This window comes from Neomonachus schauinslandi, chromosome 15, assembly GCF_002201575.2.
Source record: "Neomonachus schauinslandi chromosome 15, ASM220157v2, whole genome shotgun sequence".
NCBI classification, from domain to species: Eukaryota; Metazoa; Chordata; class Mammalia; order Carnivora; family Phocidae; genus Neomonachus; species Neomonachus schauinslandi.
In genome coordinates, this window is record NC_058417.1 from 11,024,566 (window position 1) to 11,050,106 (window position 25,541).

A 25,541-nucleotide genomic window follows, 5' to 3' on the forward strand; every position below is an offset into this window, starting at 1 on the left:
ATGGTTATCATTGGGATTATACTTAATATTCTAAGATTATGACACACTAATTTCAATTTATACCAGTTTAACTTCAATAACTACAAAAACTCTGCTTCTTTGACAACTTTGTTTACACCCCTTTTCAGTTGTTATAAAATTAAATCTTTATTCATTTTGTTCCACAAAACATAATCTTTTAAATGCATTAGCCTCTTAAGTTATGTACAAAACAAAAACAAAGTTACACACTAATGTTGTAATAATACTAGCTTTTAGACTAATAATTTGTAAAATATATGTCTCTTAAATTATGTAGGAAAGAGAAGCCATTGTTACAATAATAGTAACTTTTATAATTACTTGTGTATTTGCCTTTATTGAGATCTTTATAGTTTTTTCATACAGCTTCAAGTTACTATCTAGTGTTCTTTCATTTCACCTTGGAGCACTCCTCTGAGCATTTCTTGCAGACCAGGTTTAGTGGTAATGAACTCCGTCAGTGTTTGTTTACCCAGGATTGTCTCAATTTCTCCCTCACTTTTGAAGGACAGTTTGTCAGATATAAAATTCTTGGTTGACATCTTTTGTTTCTTTTAGCACTTTGAATTCTTGAGCCCACCATTTTCTGAACTCCAAAGTTCCAATAAGAAATCTGATAATCTTACTGAGAATCCCTTGTATGTTACAGACTCATCTTTTCTCTCTTGCTGCTTTCAAGATTCTTTGTCTGACTTCTTAAAGTTTGATTATAATGTGTCTTGGTGTGAGTGTCCCTGAGTTCATCTTACTTGGAGTTTATTGAGCTTCTTCGATGTTTATATTCATGTATTTCATAAAATGTTGATGTTTTCAGCCATTGTTTATTCAAATATTCTCTCTACCCCTTTCCCCTCTCTTCTCCTTCTGGAGGAGGCCTCCCACAATGTGTATGTTGATCCACTTAATGGAGTCGCACAGGCCCCTTAGGCTCTGTTTCCTTTTCTTCAATCTTCTTTCTGTCCCTCAGATTTAGTTTCATTTTCTTAAGTTCACTGATTCTTCTGCCTGTTCAAATGTGCCTTTGAATCCCTCTAGTGAATTTTTCATTTTAGTTGTACTTTTCAGAATTTCTTTGGGTTTCTTTTTAGGTTTTCTGCTTATTGATATCCTGCTTTGTTCATACATTATTTTCTTGTTCTCCACATCTGTTTTTTGTTTTGTTTTGGGTTTGTTTTTAGTTTTTTGAGCATCTTTTAGACAGTTGCTTTAAAGTCTGTCTAGCAGATCTACCATCAGTTCTTTTTCAGAAATCAATTTCTGTTGATTTTTTCCCTTTGAATGGACCATACTTTCCTGTTTCTTTGCATGCTTTTTTTTTTTCTTTTTAATTAAAAGCTGGATTTTTGAATCTAATAATGTGGTAACCCTGGAAATTGGTTTCTCTCCCTTCCCCAGTATTCATTAAAGTCGTAGTAGTAGTAGTAGTTGCTGTTGTAGGCTGTCTCTGTGCCAAGGATCAACCTGAGGGATGAGCTTAGGGTCTCTTCAGTTCTATTCTGAGCCTGCATATCCTCTGAGCATGTGCAGTAACTTTCTAATTTTCCCTGTATATGCAGTTGTTTTTGAATTAGGAGTCCTAATCTTTAATGTCTGGCTCCCAAAGAGGGAAAAGGAGAAAACTGGAGGTGCAGGTTGGGAATAAGGAGACCAGCCTTTAAATCTCCCAGAATTCTCATCAGCTGGAGGAGGAGGGCTTGCAACAAATGAAGGAAGTGCAATCACAATAGCTCCCAGCCTCTTTGTCTACACCTCCGTGATCAGAAGCAGCAACCAGCTGTCAGAGCACAGATCTCCACTATTTGGAGGACGGAGTCCTTTTTGCCCACCCCAGCACCCACAAGCCGTGCAGGTGGCTTCAGGAACACGGGTACGGCTGCCTGCCACCAGCCTGGGAGTGCGTGTATGGGGGTCAGAGATCTGCAACTGTACTAAGAGCTGAATTTGACCAAAATTAACAATTTACTGCCCAAGACTCCGCCTGGAGGTTGCAAACCCTCGATAGACTCTGGCGTCTTAAAACCATCAAATCTTACCACAGCAATTGTCTAGGTGGAAAGACAGATTCCTGGTGCTTCCCACTCCACTGTCTTCCCCAAATCTTGTTTGGTTGGTTCATTTTTATTATTTCTTATTGATATTCTCTATTTAGTGAGCCATCCTTCTCATGGTTTCCTTTAGCTCTTTGGGCATATGTATAACCATTGACTTAAAGTCTTTAGTAAATCTAATGTATGCACTTTCTCAAGGATGGTTTCTATTAAGTTTTTTTCCCTGTGTGTGGGCCCAGAATTTTTTTTTGTTGAAAACTGGGCATTTTTAATATTATAATGTGGGAAGTCTGGAAATCAGATTCTCCTCCTTCCCCAGGGTTTGTTGCTGCTTGTAGTTGTCTGTTCAGTGGCTTTTCTGAACTAATTTTTGTAAAGTCTGTATTCTTTTTGTGTATGGTAACTGAAATCTCTGTTTGGCCAACTGAATGTGAGTCATCACAGGCTTCCTTAAGCCTGAAAACAAAGAAAAGAAAAAAAAAAAAAGAGAGAGAGAGAGAGAGAGAAAGGGTGAAAGGGAGGGAGGGAAGGAGGGAGGAAAAATAACCGTCTGCAGATGGGATGCATGTCTCACGACATGCCTTCAACACTCAGCTGGGCAGATTACAATTCTGCTTTAGCCCTCACTTCTTGCTTGCACAGAGCCTGCAAATCTGCCAGAGGTGAGAACTTAAAGCTTTCTTGAGTCTTTTCTGAGCATGTCCTCAACTCTGTGCAATCCCACACCCTTCATATCCCGCTCCCATTCATGTGGGAGATTTTCAAAGCCCTTTCCCCGTGAAGTGTCTCATTCCTTAGCCTTTCCTCCCAAGATTTTAATGGTTTCATTGTTTGTCCCAAGAGGAGTGGCTAATACATCTGCCTTTAAACTTAAGAGTTGTCCCTCTGCTCTGAAGAGTTCTGAGTTGCATAAAATAAAGGCAAGTCCTTTGAGCCAGTTCTTCAAGGAGCCAGTAGACAGGTCCAAACAAATAACCGTAATTCTTTGAGAACAGTATTCTACTCCCATTGGTACAAGGAACATGTACCAGGAATGCAGGCTATTATCTTCAAGGCTGCCAGGAGCACAAAATGAATGGGACCAGGGTAAGTTAAAGTGCCACAAAGCAATCTTTTCAAGATTCAGCCATTTTTCTTTATTGTTGTTTTGTTTTTTTACTGACCATTTACTTAGTTGCTGTAAACTTTTATTTTCTAGAGTTCCAATAAAGTCGATTCTGTTTTTGCCAATTTATTCTCTGCTTCTATGGAGAAAGAGACTTTTGGAGTTCCCCATTCCACCATCCTTGGTAGACATCTGCCAGCTTATTCATTTTGAAGTAAAAGGAAAATGTGGTTACTTTCAAGGGTTTCATAAAGCAAAGAAAACCATGCTCACAACGTATAAAGGAGAAAGCTCATTTTAAGGTCACACAGTTCTAAGCAAGAGTTAATGTCCCATGTCAACAGCGCAGGCTTCTACTTTGATTAGATCCGAGCATCAGTGTGCATTACTTTAGGTAATTAACAAAATATGCCTTCCTCTCATGCACCTGCAGGAGCACAACCATCACAGGCTGTTTGGCTGAGACAGCGAGTCAGGAGGGGTCTGGACACTGCTGCGTGCGATGAGCACAGAGAGATGAGCAGTAGACCGTCTGGTACCCGGGGCAGCTGCCGGAAGCGCAGCCCTCGGTGCTTCTGCACACACAAGGCCCCAGACCCACTCCACAGCAAGTCCCCCAGAGTCAGGCTGCTCTCTTGGGAGCACGAAGAAACCTGGATATGGCAGACAGTAAGTGACCAATCTTAATTTTGTGCCAAGTCACCTATTTTAATTGCAGATTCTAACATAGGCAGAAACCACAGGGTTAAGTGTTTTTGGAAGGAAAAAATAGTCCTGGGGCTCCTGGCTGGCTCAGTCAGTAGAGCATATGGCTCTTGATCTTGGGGTCATGAGTTCGAGACCCACATTGGGGGTGAAGTTTACTTGAAACAGAAAGTAAAAGAATAATCCTTTTCTTTGTGAGAATGTCATTAATCTTTTCCTCCATGAATTTGATGGGACTGCCATTAGATGACCTTGGCAGGAGAACATGCTGGTCTAACTCATTGGACCCCCATGTTCCAGAGCCTGCTACAACTCTCATGGACAAGTTCTGAGTTCTGCACTCTGAACTGCGGGGCAGACAGTTCTTCAATGCCTGACATTAACAAGGGTCGTATCACTTGCCCTCTGCGACCACCCCCGCCCCAGCATCTCATCTTCCAGAGCATGCAGAGGTAGCATTTTGTTCAGAGCATGGCTGTGCTGTTGAACAGGGAGCAGAACAAAGCCATGCCAAGATGCAGGCGGCAGCTCACGCCAACTCGCTGACCTGCCCCCCGGGGCTCACAGCCTGCGACTCGAATTCCTCTCCTCCCACAGCCAAGTGATTACGATCAGAAACGTGCAGGTCCTGGACAAACAGAACAGGAAACGTTACATCCCTGAGAGACTACTGTGCACCATGACAAGCTGCAGAAGAGAAAACCCAACAAGCGGACCCAACACTCCAACATTCACAGCAGTGAATACACACAGTGTATTCAGCGTTCATTTTATTTTAGTTACAAAATTGCCCAAACACAAAGTTTAAAAAACACACACACAGCGTTAAGTTTTTTATTCCTTCTTTTGTTGCAGAAAATAAATAATGGTCGCATAATAATCGTTCACATATGCGTGTCTATAAAAGCGTTTCTAAAAATGTCATTTGCTGGGATTCGACAGTATCATCTTTTTGGCTTTTCAGTTGCAGGTATGACACAGTATAGATCATTTGATTTCATGAACTTTTTTAAGCACTTGGGCTCCAGCAACTTTGGAAAAAGGCTGTCTGTGGGCTTAAAAGTCTTATTCCAGGTTATTGTTGGAATAGTTAAGCTACAAACAACCAGGGTTGTTATTTAGGAGGAGAATATAGTTTCTCTTTTATAAAAATCGCCCAAAAAACTCACAAACACCTAAACCGACATAAAAAGTTGGTCTATCTTTGTAGGAACTAACAAAAAGGAAGGAACAAAGCACAGACGGCCCCTGGGAAGTACATCGAATCAGGCGTGACCCCTCACAGTACTCTCTGCTTCCAGTTTGGCCCTTGGGAGTTTAAAGAAAGGAAAGCTGTTCAGTCATCTAAACCTATATTTCTGAAAAGGTAGGACATGGACTCCCCATTGTGAATCCGACGGATGGCTTCTGAGAGGATCATGCTGATATCCACAGTTTTAATTTTGGGGCACTGGAGCTTCTGGATTTCATGTGGAATCGTATTGGTAACCACCACCTGCAAATCAAGAGGAAAGAAATCCAACAGCATCAGAGAACCAGGTAGCTTCCTGTCTGGATCTGAAAATCTGATACATTCTCAAATTTCTGTGGTTCTACTTGACAGGAGAGTGAGTCTACCATATGTTTTCAGTCAATGTGAACACTACTCGTTTCTTTTATTAAAAAAAATATTTATTTATTTTAGAGAGAGTGAGCGAGTGCAGAGGGAAGGGGCAGAGGGAGAGAGTCTTAAGCAGAGTCTATGCTGAGCGTGGAGCCCAGTGTGGGGCTCAATCTCACAACCTGAGCTGAAACCAAGAGTCGGACGCTTGACTGACTGAGCCACCCAGGCGCCCCCACTACTTGTGTCTCTTAGGTCAAGGTCTGATACCCTGACACCCACTAAGACAGCTACAGGCAAAAAGACAGAGAATAAGAACTACCATTGAGGATGTGGGGAAACTGGAACCCTCAGACACTGCTAGCAAGAGGAGTGAAAAATGGTTTGGCTACTCTGGAAAACAGTCTGGAGGTTCCTCAAAAGGTTAAACATAGAGTGGCCACAGAACCCAAGAGAAATGAAAACATATCTCCACTCAAACACTTGCACATAAATGTTTAAAACACTATTATTTACAAGAGTCAAAAAGTGGAAACGACCCAAATTTCCATAACCTTATGAATGAAAAATCAAAATGTGGCATATCCATTTGATGAAATATTCAGCAACAAATAAGAAGGAAGTATGGATACCCTGCTCCGGCAAGGAGGAACTTTCAAAACAGCACACTAAGTGAAAGAAGCCAGACACAAAATGTTCCACATCACAGGATTTTATTTATATGAAATGCCCAGATTCGGTAAATTTATAGAAACAGAAAGCAGATTAGTGGATGCCTAAGGCTGAGTGGACTGAGAAGAAATGCGGAGAGGGGTGGACTGCTAATGAGAATCGGGGCTCCTTTCTGGGGGGAGGAGAATGGTGGGTGCCCAATTCTGTGAATACACTAAAAACCAGTGAATGTTATACTTTAAATGGGTGAATTGTACGGTATGTGAATTATATCTCAATAAAGCTGTTTTTCTTAAAATTAAGATTTGGTAAAAAAGAAAGACAAAGAAGCACTTTCCAACAGCTACAAATGGAAAAAAAAAATAGCCGTCCTAAAAAAAACAGGGATGGGAATGATTTGTTAATTATATTTATACTCTATACTCCCTACTTCTGAAATCAGCATCAAGACCTCTTATAATAAAGATGCACATACACAAGGAGACTGTTGAAACAGAGGTGGACAGTCAGGAATTATTCAGAACCAGCAGCAGGGACATGAAAACCTAGCCTCATCTGATTCTTGTGACTTCCTTTTGTAGCTGATATTCCTGGCACATGAGGCAAAAATGGAAACATGAAGAGTCACATAAATTATCATGGTCTGTGAAAGAGAACAGTTCCCAAATTAAAAAAAACAAAACAAACAACAACAAAAAAAACCCCAGAAAACCCTTCCCACTGGTATCAAGCACAGACTTCTCTGCAACCCCCCCAGAGAATCGTGTGAGGCACGACCCGGAGCGGGGGGCGCTACACCTGCGCCCCATGCGCGGTGCTCCCTTGTAGGGGTTGGTTTTTCACGCATCAACCACCCTCACTGGGGGACGTATCTTCCCCATCTATTCTTTTTTTTTTTTTTAAGATTTTATTTATTTATTTGCCAGAGAGAGCGAGCACAAACGGGGGGTGGGGGGAGCAGAGGAAGCAGGCTCCCTTCTGAGCAGAGAGCACAACACGGGACTCGATCCCAGGGTCCTGGGATCGAGCCCCGCATCGGGCTCCTTGCTTAACAGGGAGTCTGCTTCTCCCTCTGCCTGCCGCTCCCTCTGCGTGTGCTCGGTCTCTAATAAATAAATAAAATCTTAAAAAAAAAAAAAAGTATCGGTTTTATTGAGATATAATTCACGTACCATCCAGTCACCCATTTAAAGTGTATGCTTCACTGGTCTTCAGAACACTCAGAGTTGGCCTTAGCACGTCCCCCAGAAAGAAACGCTGCACGCCTTCACTGTCCCTCCTCATCTCATCATTCCCCAGAGGCCTGGCAACCACTGATCTCCTGCCTTTATCTATTCTGACCATTTCATTTAAGGATTTTAACGAAAACAAACAAACCAAAAACCCCCACTTCAGATCTTGGTTTATCAACCCCGAGCACTATCTTCCGAAAGAGGAGGACGGCAGCCTCTCCACGTCCCCCACCTCCGCCTCCTACCCGGCAGAGTCCACCGTTGCTCCTGCACTGTTTACACCCTACTGCTCCACTGTGCTTTGTGCTGTAAGTTTACGGGAAAAACCTGAGCTTCCTAACCAGAGTGAACACAGAAACCCAGTTTACTGATTATTATTATTATTTAAGATTTTATTTATTTATTGGAGAGAGAGCACGAGCGGGGAGGAGAAGGAGACGCAGACTCCCCATGGAGCAGGGAGCCCGATGCAGGGCTCGATCCCAGGACCCTGAGATCATGATCTGAGCCAAAGGGAGACGCATAACGACCGAGCCACCCAGGCGCCCCAGAAACCTGGTGTAGCCACTAGTTACTTGCCTGACTCCCCCTTCTGGGCATCGGTGCGAGGCCCCTCTCAAGGCACAAACGCGCCCATCCGCAGAGGGGGCCTGTCCCTCAAGACTCGGGTGCACCTGTGTCCATTTCTGCTGCTTTCATGCCTCCTCTCCAAAGGCCACTCTGCTCTAGGAGGCCTGGGTCCCACAGGGCCCCCCCCCCCCACTCCTCTGGCTTGCTTTTTCAAATCTGCCCGCACGCAGCACCCGTGGGAACCACATGGACAGACCGTGACAGCTGCCCGAAGTCCTCTCCGTCTACTCAGTATGTGAATTCCGCATCCAGTTCGTGGCCTTGAACACCTTTCACGTATTCTTGGCCCTTAGGATGTCTGTCCCGCTGGACATAAGGAGGATGGATCTGGTCCAAGCCACACCAGCCTGGCCTCTGTCTGAGCGAAGGCACCTTGAACCCTTGAACACAGGGCCAGGCTCAAGGAGATGGCCTGCTAAAGAGTAGAAGTGTGGGACTCGGAAAAGTAAAAGGAGTTTGAGCCATGGAGGATTCAATACCCAGGAATCTCCAGGGCAAAACACCTCCCATTTCTTAAGAGAGAATAAAGATGTGATTTATGCAGTCAGAGCAGACAAGCAGATCAGCCGGCTGACCTGGGGGGCAGACAAAGCAGGGGGAGTAAACCTGATGGCCTTGCCTCAGGCTTGAGTGAGATGCAGGCGGCTTGGGAAACTGCCCTGTTTGCCCTCCTGCCCCAGGTCCATACCGCAAGCATCTGTCTGTACCAGCGAGAGCTGTGCTTTGGCATCATAAATGCTCAGCCTACCGGCTGTGTGAGCTGAAGAAGTCCCTTAGCCTTTCAGATGCAGGACTTCCTGTCTCTCTAAAAGTGGTGCTGAGGGGCGGCCGGCGGGGCGGGGAGGGAGTCGGGGGGGGGGGGGCGGGGGGGGTGGGGGGAGTGTGCACAGCACCGCGCGCCATGTGCCCCATTTATGAGAGTTAGTAAAACTAGTACCATGCGCAAAAGACAGAGGCTTCCGGTCCGTGAAACGCAAACATAACCCACAGTGTGAATCAATTCTTTTTTTTTTTTGCGAGAGAGAGAATGAGAGAGAGCACGAGAGGGAGGAGGGTCAGTGGGAGAAGCAGACTCCCCACCGAGCAGGGAGCCCGATGTGGGACTCGATCCCAGGACTCCAGGATCATGACCTGAGCCGAAGGCAGTCGCTTAACCAACTGAGCCACCCAGGCGCCCTGAATCGATTCTTGGCCACCAAATAATGCAGCCCTCATCCCCTCTCTCTAACCGGGACAGGGAGGCACAGAGGTGCCGGGGCAGCGGAGCCCAGACCGTGGCGGTTACCTCGTCGATGGCGGACTCTTCAATCAGCCGGGGAGCATCTGACGACAACAAGCCGTGAGTCGCCATCACAAAGATTTTATATGCGCCCCTTTCCTTCAGGGTCTCTGCTGCGGCAAGGAAGCTGTCCACGTCGTCGATGATGTCATCCTGTCAAGTCACAGAGGGAGCAGAAGGTACATGAACACGGTGCAAAGGCGGGTTCACACAACCCGGAAAAAGAAAGGGTGTCATCCCACTCTAGCAGATCTGCTGTCCCATCTAACATATACGGGTGGCATGGTGACACGGCCAGTCGCTGTGCCCCTGCTGCATTCCCTGCAGGCCTCTCGGCCACACCGGGGATCCCTGGGGCCACCATCTCCACCTTATCCCTCGTGGGCCCGGAACTGTGCCCTCAGCAGGCTGGGGCTCCAGAAATGTTCACTAAAGGGTTTTTGTGTTTTGTAATTTTTTTAAAGATTTTATTTATTTACTTGACAGAGAGAGGGGGCAGCAGAAGGAGAGGGAGAAGCAGACTCCCCGCTGAACAGGGAGCCCGATGTGGGACTGGATCCCAGGTCCCTGGGATCAGGACCTGAGCCAAAGGCAGAAGCTTAACCAACTGAGCCACAGGCATCCCGTGCAGGGTTTTTGTTTTTTTGAAATGCATAATAAAACTGTCAGAATGTGCTTGATTCTAGCTAGTCCTTTCCTCTTTTCCTGTTGGTTTTCCTTATTTTCTGAATTTTCTCCACTGGGCACATGGGAAATATACTTTCTACATATGGGAAAGATAGTAATAGTATTTTTTTTTCAAAGATTTTATCTATTTATTTGACAGAGAGAGACACAGTGAGAGAGGGAACACAAGCAGGGGGAGTGGGAGAGGGAGAAGCGGGCTTCCCGCCGAGCAGGGAGCCCGATGCGGGGCTCGATCCCAGGACCTTGGGGTCATGACCTGAGCCAAAGGCAGACGCTTAACGACTGAGCCACCCGGGCGCCCCTATAGTAACAGTATTTTAACAAACTACGCAGTCCAGTGGTGTCCCACCCATGCACCACAGACTCCCAGTGTGACAGGGTAGAAAATATACATATTGGTCTCCACCCAGAGAGTACACACAGCTCCTAAAACCCTTGCAAATTTCTAAGTGATGAGAACACTAAGAACATCATTTGTTCTATTTGTCTTTGACCCTGACCCTGACACAGGGCTCCCAAAACCCTTGTAAATTCCTAAGTGAGAAGAGCACTAGAAGCATCTTTTATTCTAATGAGGTGACTCCCGGTGGGCTCCTGAATGGGGCCTGGTCACCAGAAAGACTATGCCATGAGAAGCTTGGAATTTCCAGTCCCCTAACCCCCATTCTCCAGAGAGGGGAGAGGGGCTGGAAATGGAGTTAATGATCCATCATGCCTATGTGATGAAACCTCCATAAAAATCCCAAAAGTACAGGGTTTGGAGAGCTTCCGGATTGGTGAACACATCCACATACTGGGAGGGTGACGTACCCCGGCTCCACGGGGACAGAATATTCTGTGCTCTGGACCCTCCCAGACCTCGCCCTATGTATCTCTTCATCGGTATCCTTTATGACATCCTTTAATAAACTGGTCAATACAAGGGTTTCCCTGAGTTCTGTGAGCCGCTCTAGCAAAATTAATCCAACCTGACAAGGGGGTCATGGGAACGTCTGCTCTGTGGCCAGATCGTACAGAAGCTGTGGGTAAGCCGGGGCCGTGCTTGCAAATGGCATCTGAAGTAGGGTGGGAGCAGTCTTGTAGGACCGACCTTTAACCCGCGGGGCTGCGACAGTAGCTCTGGGTAGACGGTGTCAGAACAGAGTTAAACTGGGGCGCCCGGGTGGCTCAGTCGGTTAAGCGTGTGACTTCGGCTCAAGTCATGATCTTGGGGTCCTGGGATGGAGCCCCACATCGGGCTCCCCTGCGTGCTCTCTCTGCACCCCTCCCCCACTCATGCTTTCTCTCTCTCTCAAGTAAAAGCTTAAAGAAAGAAAGAAAAAAAAGACCTGAGTTAAATTGTAAGACAAGCAGCTGGTAGCACAGAGAAAAACCTCCACACATTTATATGAACTGTAAGGGGATATGCAGCTGAGAGACATAGGAGGTGGAAAACGGAGTCTTTCCTATCACACCCAGGCTACCAAAGTTATTTTAAGCCCACTAGGGTATCAAGCATCGTCTAGACTTGAACAAGTATTCACACATTTCTTTTATGCATATGTATTATTCCTTCCAAATGTATAGTGATATTACTATAATCAAAGAAGAAAAACAGAGATATTACTTGAAAAGTGCTACTGGCAAAATGGTACAGCCATTCTGAAACAGTTTGACAGGTTCTTCTAACACTCTATTTGCAATCACCATGCAACCCGCCAATCGCACCTTTGGCCATTTATCCCACAAAAAGTAAAACAAAAACCCATACACAAATGTGCAGAGCAATTTTATTTCTAAGAGCAGAAAACTGGAAACAATCCAAATGTCCTTCAGGCGGTGAATGGTTCAACTGTGGTACCAACCTGCATGGAAAACAGCTCAGCCTAAAAGGGCGTACTAATATACGTAACAACCCAGATGGATCTCCAGGGAAGCATGCTAGGGGAAAAAAACCGATCTTAAAGCCTGGCCAACTGTATACTTCACTTGTATGACTTTCTTGAAGTCACCATTACAAAGACAGAGGACAGATTAGCCATCAGGGATTGGGTGGGGGGGCAGGAGGGGACCTAGCGATAAAGGCGGGGCACGAAGGAGCTTCGCTCAGGTGATGGTGTCATTCTGTATCTGACCGAGGTGGCGGTTACACAAAGCTCCACGTGTGAGAAGCCTGCACACGTCCACACACACACACGTCACACTGGTCCTATCAGGAGCAGCTGTGTGGGTGGTGGTGATCTGAATTTCCAGATTGTGTTACTGCACCACAGTTGAGCAAGGAGGAGGAAGCTGATCAAGAGAACACAAGACTTCCCTGTATAATTTGGGGGAGGGGAGGGCCTACTTCCTATGAATCAAAATTACTTCAAAAAAAAAATTACTTCTACTGCATCTTTTTAATGCAGTAGAAAGGGGGCAAAAGCATTACTGAATTCACAGCATCTTGTTACTACAGATTTTGTTAATTAAGGAATAAATTCATGGGCAGTTAGTACCCTAGAGGGTGATGTCAGAGATTTTGTAATTCAGAAAAGATTTTATAATTCAGAAGTTCACAAGCAAAATCACAAGCACTGGGGAGAACGTGGGGCCCCCACTATGGAGTCTTGGTTAACTGGTGCGGCCACTCTGGGAACAGTTTGGCACCAGTCAGGAAAGTTGGAAATGTGTGTGCCTTCTGACCCAACCACCCCACTCCCAGGTGCCAAGAAAGTTTTACATGTGTGCTCCAGAAAATAGGCACAAGATTGTTCAGAGCGGTATTATCTGGAAATAGAGAAACTGTATGTTCGGTGCCTGGAGATCAGATCAGTAAGCTGTGTCAGGGTAGCACCAGGAACAGCAGTAAAGAGAAGTAACGTGCAACCACATGTTACTACATGGAGAAATCTCAGAACAGCATTGAATGGAAGTCATAAAGTACACAAAGACTTCATTATACAAACATCAGAAACCTGAAAAACAGAACCACCTAGCGTTAGGGATACATGCATTCACGGCAAGCAAGGGCATGAATGGTGACTTCCAGGTTGCTGACAACCTTTGGGGGCAGGAGAGAGAAGAGAGACCAGGGAAGAGCCAACATGGCCTCACGGGGACAGGATGACGTTCTGTTTCCAAGCTGAGCAGTGGGGCGCCCACGTGTTCATATTATTGTTGTTTTCACGATACAGGCATTAAATGTACTCCTTCTGTGCACTGGTCTTGTGAAGCACAAGAAGATGAGTGTTTTAAACAGTTATCAATTTTGTACCCTACCTTTATCACAAAACAATTTCTCATGTATGACAAACAGCCGCACGACATTTAGTAAACTAAGTAGTTACAATTTCTTAATAAACTAATGATAACAATTTTCTGCTTTTGGACCAAAGTAAACATGTAGCACAAGGTACCAACGTAAAGGAGACTTACCTGGCCACACCGCTATCCCCACACAATTAACAAATAATTCAACAGAATAACAACGGCAAATACAACAATTAACAATAATAATAAGAGAGATCTACATACCACAATGATGGCGATCCTTCCTCCAACATCGCCAACAACTGTGATTGGGGGCTTTTCTTTAGGAATCAGCACTGGTCAGAATAAAACACACACAAAAGTTTCTATATTAAAGCCTTTAAAAAGTTAATGTCTCATGATAAAAAGACCCAAGGAACTAGAAACAGATGGGAACTTCCTCAACCTGAAAAAGGGCAAATATGAAAAACTCACAGCTGACAGCATACTTAATGAAAGACTGAAACATTCCCCTAACATCTGGAACAAGACAAAGGATGCCTGCTCTCACCATTGCTACCCAACACGGTACTGGATGTGCTAGCCACAGCAATTAGGCAAGAAAAAGAAATAAAAGGTATCCAGATTGGACAGAAAGAAGTAAAACTACCTCTATTAGCAAATGACATGACCCTACATATAAAAAATACTAAAGAATCCACAAAGAACTACCAAAGCTAGTACATCAATTCACCAAAGTTGCAAGGTAACACATAAAAATCAGTTCTTTCTACACACGAGCAATGAACAATCTGAAGAAGAAATAACTCCACTTGTAAAAGCATTGAAAAGAATAAAATACCTGAAAATAAATTTAACCAAGGAGGTGAAAGACTTGTACACTGAAAAGTATAATATACTGGTGAAAAAAAATTAAAGGAAACATAAATAAATGGAAAGATATCCCATGAATTTATTCCTTAATTAACAAAATCTGTAGTAACGAGATGCCGTGAATTCAGTAATGCTTTTGCCCCCTTTCTACTGCCAGTGAACTGTATACTTTAAAACGGCTGATTCTAGGTTATGTGACTTTCACTTCAATTTTTATTTTTTATTTTTAAGGATTTTATTTATTTGTCAGACAGAGAGAGAGAGCACAAGCAGGGGAAGCAGCAAGCAGAGGGAGAAGCAGACTCCCCACTGAGCAGGGAGCCCAATGTGGGGCTCAATCCCAGAACCCTAGGATCTGAGCCGAAGGCAAACGCTTAACTGACTGAGCCACCCAGGCATCCCTCACTTCAATTTTTAAAGAAAGGTCAGTGTCACTAATGAAAAAAAGTAGGAGTGCTCTAGATCAGGGCTTCTCAACCTGGGCACCATTGACTTTTCGGTCAGGTAATTCTTTGTGGTGGGAGCTGTCCTGTGTTTTACAGGATGTTTACAGCATCCTTGGCCCCCTCAACTGTGACCACCAAAATTGTCTGCAGACACTCCAAGTGTGCTCAATGGGACAAAATCCATGGCATCCCTGCCCCGCACCCCCCAGTTGAGAACCAATGCTGTGGATTAAAAGAGGCTAAAGACGAAGGACAACTGAATGTAACGTGATCCTAGGTGGCGGGGGGCGGGGGGGGTGGGACAACAGAAATGTAAAACCAAACAAAGCAAGATAAATCCCAAAACTGAAGTAATTTTGTACACTTTCCACACTTCCTTTTCCAGGCACCTAACCCCAGGACTGGGGAAAGAGTGTAACAGTGTAGACTTTAGGGAATCAACCTGACAAAGAGCCGTATGAACAGTTTTACCTTTGGATTCATAAATCTCACTTTTAGAAACTTACAATGAATAAGCCCAGGTACAGAAAAAGCGTTAACCCACCTATGTGCATTACAACATTATACTGGCAAAGAACAGGTGAAAACATCAGGGTGCCTGGGAGGCTCAGTCGGTTAAGCATCTGACTCTTGGTTTGGGCTGGGGTCATGACCTCAGGGTCATAAGATCGAGCCCCACATGGGGCTCTGCGCTCAGAGCAGGGTCTGATGGAGATTCTCTCCCTCTCCCTCTGCTCCCCGCCCCCACTCGCTCTCTTTCTAAAATAAATAAAACCTTAAAAAAAACAAACAAAACAGGTAAAAACAAATACCTGCTAGACCCTGGTTGGACTTAGGTTTCAACCACATCCAACAGCCATTAAAAATGCTGTTCATGCAAGTTTTCAATCACCTGGGAGAAGGTGTATTATGGAGCAACACGTGCATTCTGTCCCTGTCTACACCGCAGCTCTGTAACCCAAGGAAGGAAACCATGGGAAGAGGCCCACCAAAAGATAAAAATGCTGTGTCTCTGGATCTAGTGCTGTACTGTTTCAAATATTTATATAATGGGCTCCTATTCTGGAAAAGTATTGCTTTCTTTTTTATTTATTTATTTATTTTTTAAGATTTTATTTATTTGTCAGGGAGAGAGCACAAGCAGGGGGAGCAGCCAGAGGGAGAAGCAGGCTCTCCGCTAGGAAGGAGCCCGACACAGGACCCGATACCAGGACCCCGGTATCATGACCTGAGCTGAAGGCAGATGCCCAACCAACTGAGCCACCCAGGAGTCCTACAGAAAAGTACTGCTTTCTTTTTTAGTTGGCATTTTCCCTCTGTAAGAAACCAAAAAATACGAACTAATTTTTTAAATCTAATGATAAATATCAAAATCTTTTGATGTCATCACAATCTTAACAAGTATGTGTGAGATTCCATAGGAATAATGTTTTCTTTTGCCTCCATATGTCTATTTGCATCTATCTACTTGCTACTAACTTAAACAAGTCTAAAGGGCCAGGCCAGCAAATGTGTAAAAAAAGTTCAACATTTGGGATCTGTGGAATTAAAATTCTGCTGTATTCCCCCCCAAATCCTCTAGTGTTCACTGATTGAGTCAAAATGTACAAACAGAAATGTTATAATTACAATCCTGAACTAAACAAGCTGAAACATAAAGAGCAAATAAGTACATAAAGGAAATGTCAGAGAGTCCTGGCCCCTCGTTTTCAGATGGGAGACCACCAGCTCCGTCTCTGCAGTCCAGAAATGACTAGCTAAGGCCACACTTAAAGCTAAAGCCCAGGGGCGCCTGGGTGGCTCAGTTGGTTGGGCATCTGCCTTCAGCTCAGGTTATGATACCGGGCTCAGTTGGTTAAGCGACTGCCTTCGGCTCAGGTCGTGATCCTGGAGTCTCAGGATCGAGCCCCGCATCGGGCTCCCTGCTCAGCAGGGAGCCTGCTTCTCCCTCTGACCCTCCCCCACCCCCCATGGACTCTCTCTCTCATTCTCACTCAAATAAATAATAAATAAATAAATCTTAAATTAAAAAAAAAAAAAGCTAAAGCCCAGAAGTTAAAAGGAGCTGGTTCATGTGAAGACTGCTGACACGTTCCTGAACGTAGCTGTCGTAATTGCAAAGCTGAATAGGAACGTGCTTTCCCCCTGAGCTCAGGGGAAGGGCTCATCCCTGTAGAACCCTGCCTAACACGAGCCCCTCACTGAGCAGATACCGGCTCTGAAAGGAAGGCCAGCCACAGGCCTGAGAGCCCAGCAGCCTTGCAGTGGGGTGCACGCGCTAATGTGGGGCCTGATTAGCAAATCCCGAACCCTGGCTCCATCCCTAGCTCTCTCTCCTTTTTTCTTTTTTTAAGATTTTATTTATTTGAGAGAGAGAGCACAAGTGGGGTGAGGGTCAGAGGGAGAAGCAGACTCCCCACTGAGCAGGAAGCCCAATGTGGGACTCGATCCCAGAACCCTGGGATCATGACCTGAGCCGAAGGCAGACGCTTAACAACTGAGCCACCCAGGTGCCCCTCTCTCTTCTCTTTACAACTCCCATCACAGTGGGAGAGGGCCATCTCCCAAGATGGAATGGGAGAGGCACAGGCCTTCCCGTCCAATGAGCCCATTGCTAGACTCCCAGGGCAGTGATATATGTGTGCTAAGTCACAAATGTAAGCCACAGATGTAATTTTAAATTTTCTAGCAGCCACATTACAAAAGTATCGGGAAATAGGTGGAACTAATTTTAATACATTTTATTTAATCAAAAATATCATTTCAACATGTACTCAATAAAAACATGATTAACAAAGATCTTTCACATTATGGTTTTCACATCAAGAGTGCGTGTCCTTCACACTCCCGGCACACCTCGGCTCCCATTCGCCCCACTCCAGCGGGCAGGCGGCCGCTGGGTTGGACAGCACAGCCCAGCCCGAGATCAAAGCCCTCCCACTGTGCATCCGTGTAACTTCATCAGCCTCCCAAATCTGTCCTCCCTATCTCTTGCCTCTCTTCCCTGCAATCTATCCCAACACCCAATGCAGGCCTGGACTTCTGAAGACACCTGCCCCCAGCTCCAGAGAACTTTGCAGCCTTTTGTAACGCAAGTATATGAACTGGCATTTAAAATCCTCCCTTCCGCTCCAGCAGACTCCTGCCACCTTACCCCCATCTTTTCCCCCAGGACCTTCCAGCAGTCAGGGTGGTGTCCTTCCTGGTCACGCCATGGCCAGACACAGGCCCCAGCCCTTGCCTCCAGAGCCTGCCCTCTGCCCTGCGGGCTGTCCTGGCATCCTGATCTAACCGACGCCTGAACGCTGCCTCTCTCCACCCCAGCCCACCGAGACCCGCAGGTGCAGTCCCAATTCAGCTTTCCTCCCCTCAAGTGTTTTCTATTTGCAAACAAGCAAACTCCTGGGCAAAGCAAGAACGCGAAGGGGTCCAGAATATGCCACGGTGGCATAAAAATGATTCTGAGCTGAAGACACTGGAGCTCCTGAAATCCCTTCTGGTCTAAAAGCAGAACCCCCCAAAAGAACTCGAAAGAATTCAAAGGTCATAAGTCCCCTCCCAGGAACAACCAGGGAAGACAAACTTACCACCTAGACTAGAAGTCAGCACCACACCCACACAGACGCGGTCACAAAACCATCCTACTCCCTTCTGCGCTAAGGGCCCTTCACCTCTCCTAAAAGTCACCTGTTTTCCAGCTTCCCCTGTTAAGATCCCCCCCAATCCTAAACCCTGTCTTTTCTTGTGCTAATCTATCTTTTGTGATATTTGCAGGCCCGTAAGCCTGAATCTAAAGAGGGCAAAGTTTTTCCTCCCCAACAGACTCAAAGGCAGTATTTTTTGTTTTTAATTGAAAAGATGTTAGTAAAGCACGAAGGAAGTTTCTTAAAAACAAACAAATTCACACATAACTGCCCCACCCCGTCACCATATTGTCACCTTTAGTATTCCCTCCGGGGCCTCAGACAAGCCCAGGTATATACACTCTTGTATTCTGCCGATTCCCATATATTCCAAGATTTTTCTCTTGTATCCAGCTAGGCTTAATTATTTCAGTGGGCTGCATAATTAGTTGTGCTGATACAAGATAATTTATCAGGGCCTACCCTCTGCTAAGCCATTTAGACGTTTCCAATATTCTGCATTCAAAGTAACACTATTAGTGAATAATACGCACAAAGTTTTTTGCTCGTGTAAAACTCTCCTCTAGGATATATTGCTGAGTGAATGGATGAAATTCTCTGAAATGGCAGAACTGAGCCTTTTCCTACTTCTTGCTATGATCACACAGACTGCATCTAGAAGGCTCTACGATCCACAGGGCTATCAGAAATGCACTTGTTACAACTGGGTATTAATCCGTTTTTGCCCACTTAAAAAAAAACAAAGAGAGAAGAGGCCATTCACAGTGGGAAGACAATACATTCAGGCAGCCTTAAAAGCAAAGAGGAGAGTGACAAAGAGGGGCCGGCACACTTACTGGGGATCTCCAGACTGGGGTGGATGGCAGCTACACTCCTGACCATGGGCGGGGAGTGCCGTCCATCCACCAGGTCGGACTCGGCGTCCTGTGCTTCTCCGTGAATCACCGCGATTCCCAGGCGCAGGCGCTCAGCGAAAGACTGTGCCCTGAGGGAGAGCATGAGAAACGGTTCAGAAAGCACGCGGCTTCCGTTGTCTGACGTTCACGGGAGGAACATACGAGAACAGACAACCAGTGTAGTTTCCGAGAGGATTAATGAAAAGAGAGAGAAAATAATCTCCGAGTCCTAGGATCCGGGACAAAGCATGGGGACCCCAGGTGATGAGCACGTCCCTCTCGCAGGGGGCACCAGTGGCCGGACAGCAGCCTGGTCTGCGCTCAGCGGGCTAGCTGCATCTGCACTCGCTAACTCTGCTAAGCCGCATCTTCCTCGCTTCTAACTGCTAATCCACCTTGCCACCCACTTAACAGTGAGAACAACCACAGGAGGCAAAGGGCATTAAATACTCCTCAAAGCCATAAGCGTCAATTTTTTAGTTTTACTGAGATACAAGTGAGACCCAACAAACTGTGCACATTTAAACCGTACAATCTCATAAGCTCTGATGTACGCCACATCCACGAAAACCGTTAGCACGACGAAGACAATGAAGATATCTATCGCTGCCAGACATGTCCTTACGCCCCTTAGTAACTCCTTCCAGAACTAGGCAACCAACAATCTGCTTTCTGGCACCAGAGTCTGACCTTTTCTAGAATTTCCTAAGTGGAATCGGAGTATGTCATCATTTCTTGTCTTACTTCGTTCACTAAGGATAACATTTTGGGGCGCCTGGGTGGCTCAGCTGGTTAAGCGACTGCCTTCGGCTCAGGTCATGGTCCCAGAGTCCTGGGATTGAGTCCCGCATCGGGCTCCCGGCTCAGCAGGGAGCCTGCTTCTCCCTCTGACCCTCTCCCCTCTCATGCTGTTTCTCTCTCTCTCTCTCTCTCTCTCAAATAAATAAATAAATAAAATCTTTAAAAAAAAAAAAAAAGGATAACATTTTGGAGATTCGTCCACATTACATGGCCTATCAACAGGTCACCCCGTCACACTGCAACAGTCCATTATGTGGGTCTACCAGAGTTTGTTCATTTACTTGATACATTTGAGTTATTTCCAGTTCTGAACCATGACAAAACTGCTTTGAACATTCATGTACAGATCTCTGCAAGGACTCACGCTTTCCTTCCTCTTGGGTAAAAACCTAGGAGCAGAATGGCTGGATCATAAGGTAAGGCATATATTTAACTCTCTAAAAAACAACCAGACTGCTTTGCAAACTGGTTATACCATTTTACATTCCCCTGAGCAGTGCATGAGGGCCCCGGGGCCTCCATGTTCTCACCAACACGTGGTGTGGGCGATTTCAAATGCTATCCATTCTAATGGTGCCTAGTGGTACCTCACTGTGCTTTCCGTTGGGATTTCCCTCATAACAAACAGTGCTGAACATCTTTCATGTTCTTATCTGCCATTTGAATATATAGTTTGATAAAGGGTCTGTTTATCTTTTGCCAATTTTAGTTGGGTTGCTAGTTCTCTTACGAAGTTTTAGGAATTCTTTATATCTTCCTAATGTAAGTTCTTTTTTTTTTTAAGTTTATTTATTTAATTTTTTAAGTGATCTCTCCACCCAACATGGGGCTTGAACTCATGACCTCAAGATCAAGAGTCTCACACTCTTCCGACTGAGCCAGGCAGGTGCCCCTGAATATAATAAGTTCGTTATCAAGCACATGCGTTACAAATATTTTCTCCCAATCTGAGCCTTCTCCTATCATTCTCCTAGTAATGTCTTCTGAAGAGTAGTTTTAGGGGGAGTGGGAGAGGGAGAAGCAGGCTTCCCGCCGAGCAGGGAACCCGATGTGGGACTCAATCCCAGGACCCTGAGACCACAACCTGAGCTGAAGGCAGACGCTTAACAACGGAGCCACCCAGGCGCCCGAGTAGTTTTACTTTTGATGATGTTTAATTTAACAATTTTTTTCTTATAAAATGTACTTTTGGTGTCTTATTTAAAAAATTTTTGTCCAGCAAAGTCACAAAGATTTTTCTCCCCCGTTTTCCCCTAGAAGTTTTATAGTTTTAGGTTCTACATTTAGTTACAGGATTCACTTTCAGTTGATTTTTGTATACGATGTGAAATACGACTCAAAATCATTATTTTGTACGTAAACATCCAGTCATTCCAACTCCATTCATGAAACGGACTACCATTTCTCTGTTGCATTGCTTTGCACCTTTGCTGGAAACCAGTATTCTAGATACACATAGATCTGTTTTTGGACTCGATTCTGTTCCACTACTCTATTTTTCCATCTTTACCCCAATGCTACATAATCACGGTCGCTTCAGCTTTACAGTAAGACTTAACTTCAGTGTTAGATCTCCCACTTTGTTATTTCTCAAAGTCTAAGTAGCACTTACACATGTACTGAGTGGATAGGCAAGTCCATCTCAATCCTATTTGGCCAACACCCAAAATCCCATAATCACTGGTGTGGAGAACACCTTAAGAAGTGATTAGTGGCCCCACTACCTCCCAGTAAACAACATACAGCTGAATCACCGTGGATCACTTTCTCAACCCCTCTCGTCTATGAGAGATAATAAATGCTGACCTCCTAGCCAGAGAAGATCAGATGAGGTAACGTAGATAGATGTCTTCATACCAGCTCCTGTAACAGAATACACAGCCTGGGGGGTGCTTAAGCAACAGAAATGTATTTCTCACAGTTCTGGAGGCTAGCAGCCCAAGATGAAGGCACGGCAGAGCCGGTGCCTGATAAGGGCCTGCCTTCCGGTTTGCAGACGGCCCATGTTGCTCACGGTACCCTCATGGGGCAGAGAACAGAGAACCACGGCAAGCACCTGACTCTTCTCACAAGAGCACTAATCCCAGACATGAGGGCTCCACTTTTATGACCTAATCACCTTCCAAAGGCCTCACCTCCTAATACCATTATATTGGGGGTTAGGATTTCAAGATGAATTTTGTGGGGGGGCCACACACGCTCCAACCACAATAGTAGCGAAAACATCTGACGCTACACATAAGCTCCCTCAGGGAGTGTTCTTAGGCCTCATCAGACCTGGCACAATAAACATCTGAATGGATAGGTGACAAACACTGGGGGCGCCTGGGTGGCTCAGTCGGTTAAGTGTCTGCCTTCGGATCAGGTTGTGATCTGGGGGTCCTGGGATCAAGCCCCACGTCGGGCTGCTTGCTCAGCGGGGAGTCTGCTTCTCCCTCTCCCTCTGTGCTTCCCCCCTCCAAATAAATAAATAAAATCTTAAAAAAAAAAAAAAAGACAAACACTGTAGTACAGTTGACCTTTGAACAACATAGGTTTGAACTGCACTGGTCCACTTATAAGTGGATTTTTTTTTTTTAATACAGTGCAATCCTGTAAATGTATTTTTTCTTCCTTACCATTTCTTAATAACACTTTCTTTTCTCTGTCTTACCTGGAGTAAGAATACAGTATACAAATGACAAAATATGCGTTAATCGACTGTTTATGCTCTCAGTAAGGTTCTAGGCAACAGTAGTCTGTTAGTAATTAAGTTCTGGGGGAGTCAAAAGTTATGCGTGGATTTCTGAAGCACGGGGGGGGGGGGGGGGTGCCCTAAGACCTGTGTTGCTCAAGAGTCAACTATACTAACAAAAGCCAAATAAACTGAGCCAAAGGCTACCGCAATGATAAAATCTCATCAACAAACGGGATTAGATATAAAGCAAGTATTACAGAAGTTACGAGAAGCCTATCCATATGGGTGAGACAAAGGAAAATTCATCATATTCTTCGGGTATTTAGGGGGCAAAAATGTATCAAAATGCACTGCTGCCACTTCTCTTTCCGCTAAGACAGAGCAGTCCTCCCACGAAGTACAACCAAAACCCTGGATATCATGTATGAAACAAATGTAAGAAGACTCTAAAGGTGGAGAGGAGAAAAAAGACTGGCTGGGGACCTTGAGACTGCTGGAACGACAAGGTGGCCAGTCTGGTGGTCTTTTTGTCTCATCATCACAGACTTGCAGCTGGAGAAGCAGGCAACCCCAAAATGCCAACAGGCACATACCAAAAAAAGCCCAAACAAAAGCCTGCTTTCTCTAGCCAAAGGACCAAGAAAGGGGCAGCCTCCCAGGTCAGAAAACTTTAACACAGTAACTGCCCTTCTCCGGCCAACCGCACAGAAAAAGTCAGCTACACTACTCCGGACATAAGCACAGGTCAAGTAGGGGGGTCTACCCTTCCTCACTTGCCAGGCTATAATGATGAGCCCCAAACCCTCCAACAGGGCGGTTTCAGAGAAGGCCAAGTAGGGAGCTGGGACTTTCATCCCTACCGAACGGTAATGATCCCCCACCCCCCGAGGGTCAGTGCAGCACGAACCCTGGACTTCCAACCCCACTCGGCAGTAAAAGGTGCCTTTCCCTCTCCCCTCTGAGGTGGTGTCAGGGGAGGCCTCGTGGGGTCAGGAGCCTCACCAGCCCGGTGGTAACAAGGCCACTTCCCACTTGGTGTCAGTAGAGGACTCACAGCGAGAGTACTCCCACTTCTATCTACTTGTGCGTGTTCTGATCTGATTCTTACTACAAAGCTACAGTAATCAAAACAGTGTGGTGTTGACACACAGACAACAGAACAGATCTGAGAATCCAGAAATAAACACAAACATCTACGGCCAACTGATTTTGGACGAGAATGCCAAAGCCATTCAAGGGCGAAAGAATAGTCTTTTCAACAAATGGTGCTGGATGACCAGATAATCACGTGGAAAAGAAAGAAGCTGGCCCCCAACACCTCCCTCCATATACAAAAATGAACTCAACATGGATCAGCCACCCAAACATAAGAGCTAAAACTAAAGCACTGGGAGAAAACACAGAGGCAAACTTAATGACCTTGGATTTAGCAATCGTTTCTTATATATGATGCCAGAAGCAAAAGCAGTAACAACACAGCTAACCCAGACTTCATAAAAATTAAAAACTTTTGTGTGTCGAAGGACATTATCAAGACAGGTAAAAGAGGGACGCCTGGGTAGCTCAGTCGGTTAAGCGTCTGCCTTCAGCTCAGGTCATGATCCCAGGGTCCTGGGAACGAGCCCCGCATCGGGCTCCCTGCTCAGAGGGGAGTCTGCTTCTCCCTCTGCCTGCCGTTCCCCCTGCTTGTGCTCTCTCTCTCTCTCTGACAAATAAATAAAATCTTAAAAAAACACACACACAGGTAAAAGACAACATACAGAATGGGGTAAAATATTTGCAAATCCTCTATCTGAAACGGACCCAGTATCCAGAATATATAAAGAACTCCTCTCTCTCTCTCACAAAAATAAATAAAATCTTAAAAAAAAAAAGCACACAGTGAGAGACTACTTCACACCCACTGGGATGGCCATAATAATTATAATAATAGGGGCTCCTGGGTGGCTCAGTCGTTAAGCATCTGCCTTCGGCTCAGGTCATGATCCCAGGGTCCTGGGATCGAGCCCCACATCAGGCTCTCTGCTCGGCGGGAAGCCTGCTTCTCCCTCTCCCCCTCCCCCTGCTTGTGTTCCCTCTCTTGCTGTGTCTCTCTTTGTCAAATAAACAAAATCTTAAAATAATAATAATAATAATAAAACAGAAAATAAGTGTTGGTAAGGATGTGGAAAGTCTGGAACCCTTGAACATTCCTGGTGAGAATGTGAAATGGTGTAGCCACTGTAGTTCAGCGGTCCCTCAAAAACGTTAGCATAGAATTACCATATACCTAGCACTTTCGATCCGTGGTACACATCCACGAGAAATGAAAACATACATCGACACAGCAACGTGTACACAAATGTTCACAGCAGTAGTCTTCATAACAGCCAAAATGTGGGAACAACCCAAATGTCCTTCAATACATGAACGGATAAACAGTGTGGTTTATCCACACAGTGGGGATTATTCAGCTGTAAAAAGAAATGACTCACTGATACACGCTACGACATGGATGAACCTGGAAAACAGGAGGCTACGTGAAAGAAACCATACTCAAAAGGCCACGTACTGTATCATTCCATTTATACAAAATGTCCAGGATAGGCAAATCCACAGAGACAGAAAGCAGATTCGTGGTTGCCAGGGGCTGGGGAGAGAAGGGGCAAATATTTTACCCCATTCTGTATGTTGTCTTTTACCTGTGTGTGTTTTTTTTAAGATTTTATTTATTTGTCAGAGAGAGAGAGAGAGCCCAAGCAGGGGGAACGGCAGGCATGGAGAGTGATTTCTTAATGGGCATGGGGTGTTCCTCTGGAGTGATGAGAAAGCTTTGAAACCTGAGAGGGGTGGTGCCTGCACAACATTGTGAAGGCCCTAACTGCCAACGAACTGTATACTTTAAAATGATTAATTATACCTTACATGATTTTCACCTTAACAACAACTAAAAGCCTATATATTAGAGAAAAACAAATTACTACATTAAAATCGATCCAGCGCAATGCCCAGAAA

General features: G+C 45.2%; 1 protein-coding gene across 2 annotated transcripts in view; it reads right to left on the minus strand.

The window, feature by feature from the left end:
• Positions 1-4,640: 4,640 nt before the first annotated feature.
• The window catches only part of PRPSAP2 (phosphoribosyl pyrophosphate synthetase associated protein 2), a 48,859-nt gene continuing 27,958 nt past the window's right edge, over positions 4,641-25,541 (minus strand). The window contains exons 8-11 of one of the 2 annotated variants that reach the window (XM_021694583.1): positions 19,010-19,158; positions 13,475-13,545; positions 9,299-9,445; positions 4,641-5,374 (exon numbers count right to left, since the gene is read on the minus strand). In XM_021694583.1, the coding sequence (XP_021550258.1) occupies positions 5,216-5,374; positions 9,299-9,445; positions 13,475-13,545; positions 19,010-19,158 (526 nt within the window). In that variant the 3' untranslated portion in view covers positions 4,641-5,215. The remainder of the gene's footprint in view (positions 5,375-9,298; positions 9,446-13,474; positions 13,546-19,009; positions 19,159-25,541) is intronic. The other variant, XM_044921950.1, reaches the window with a different exon arrangement.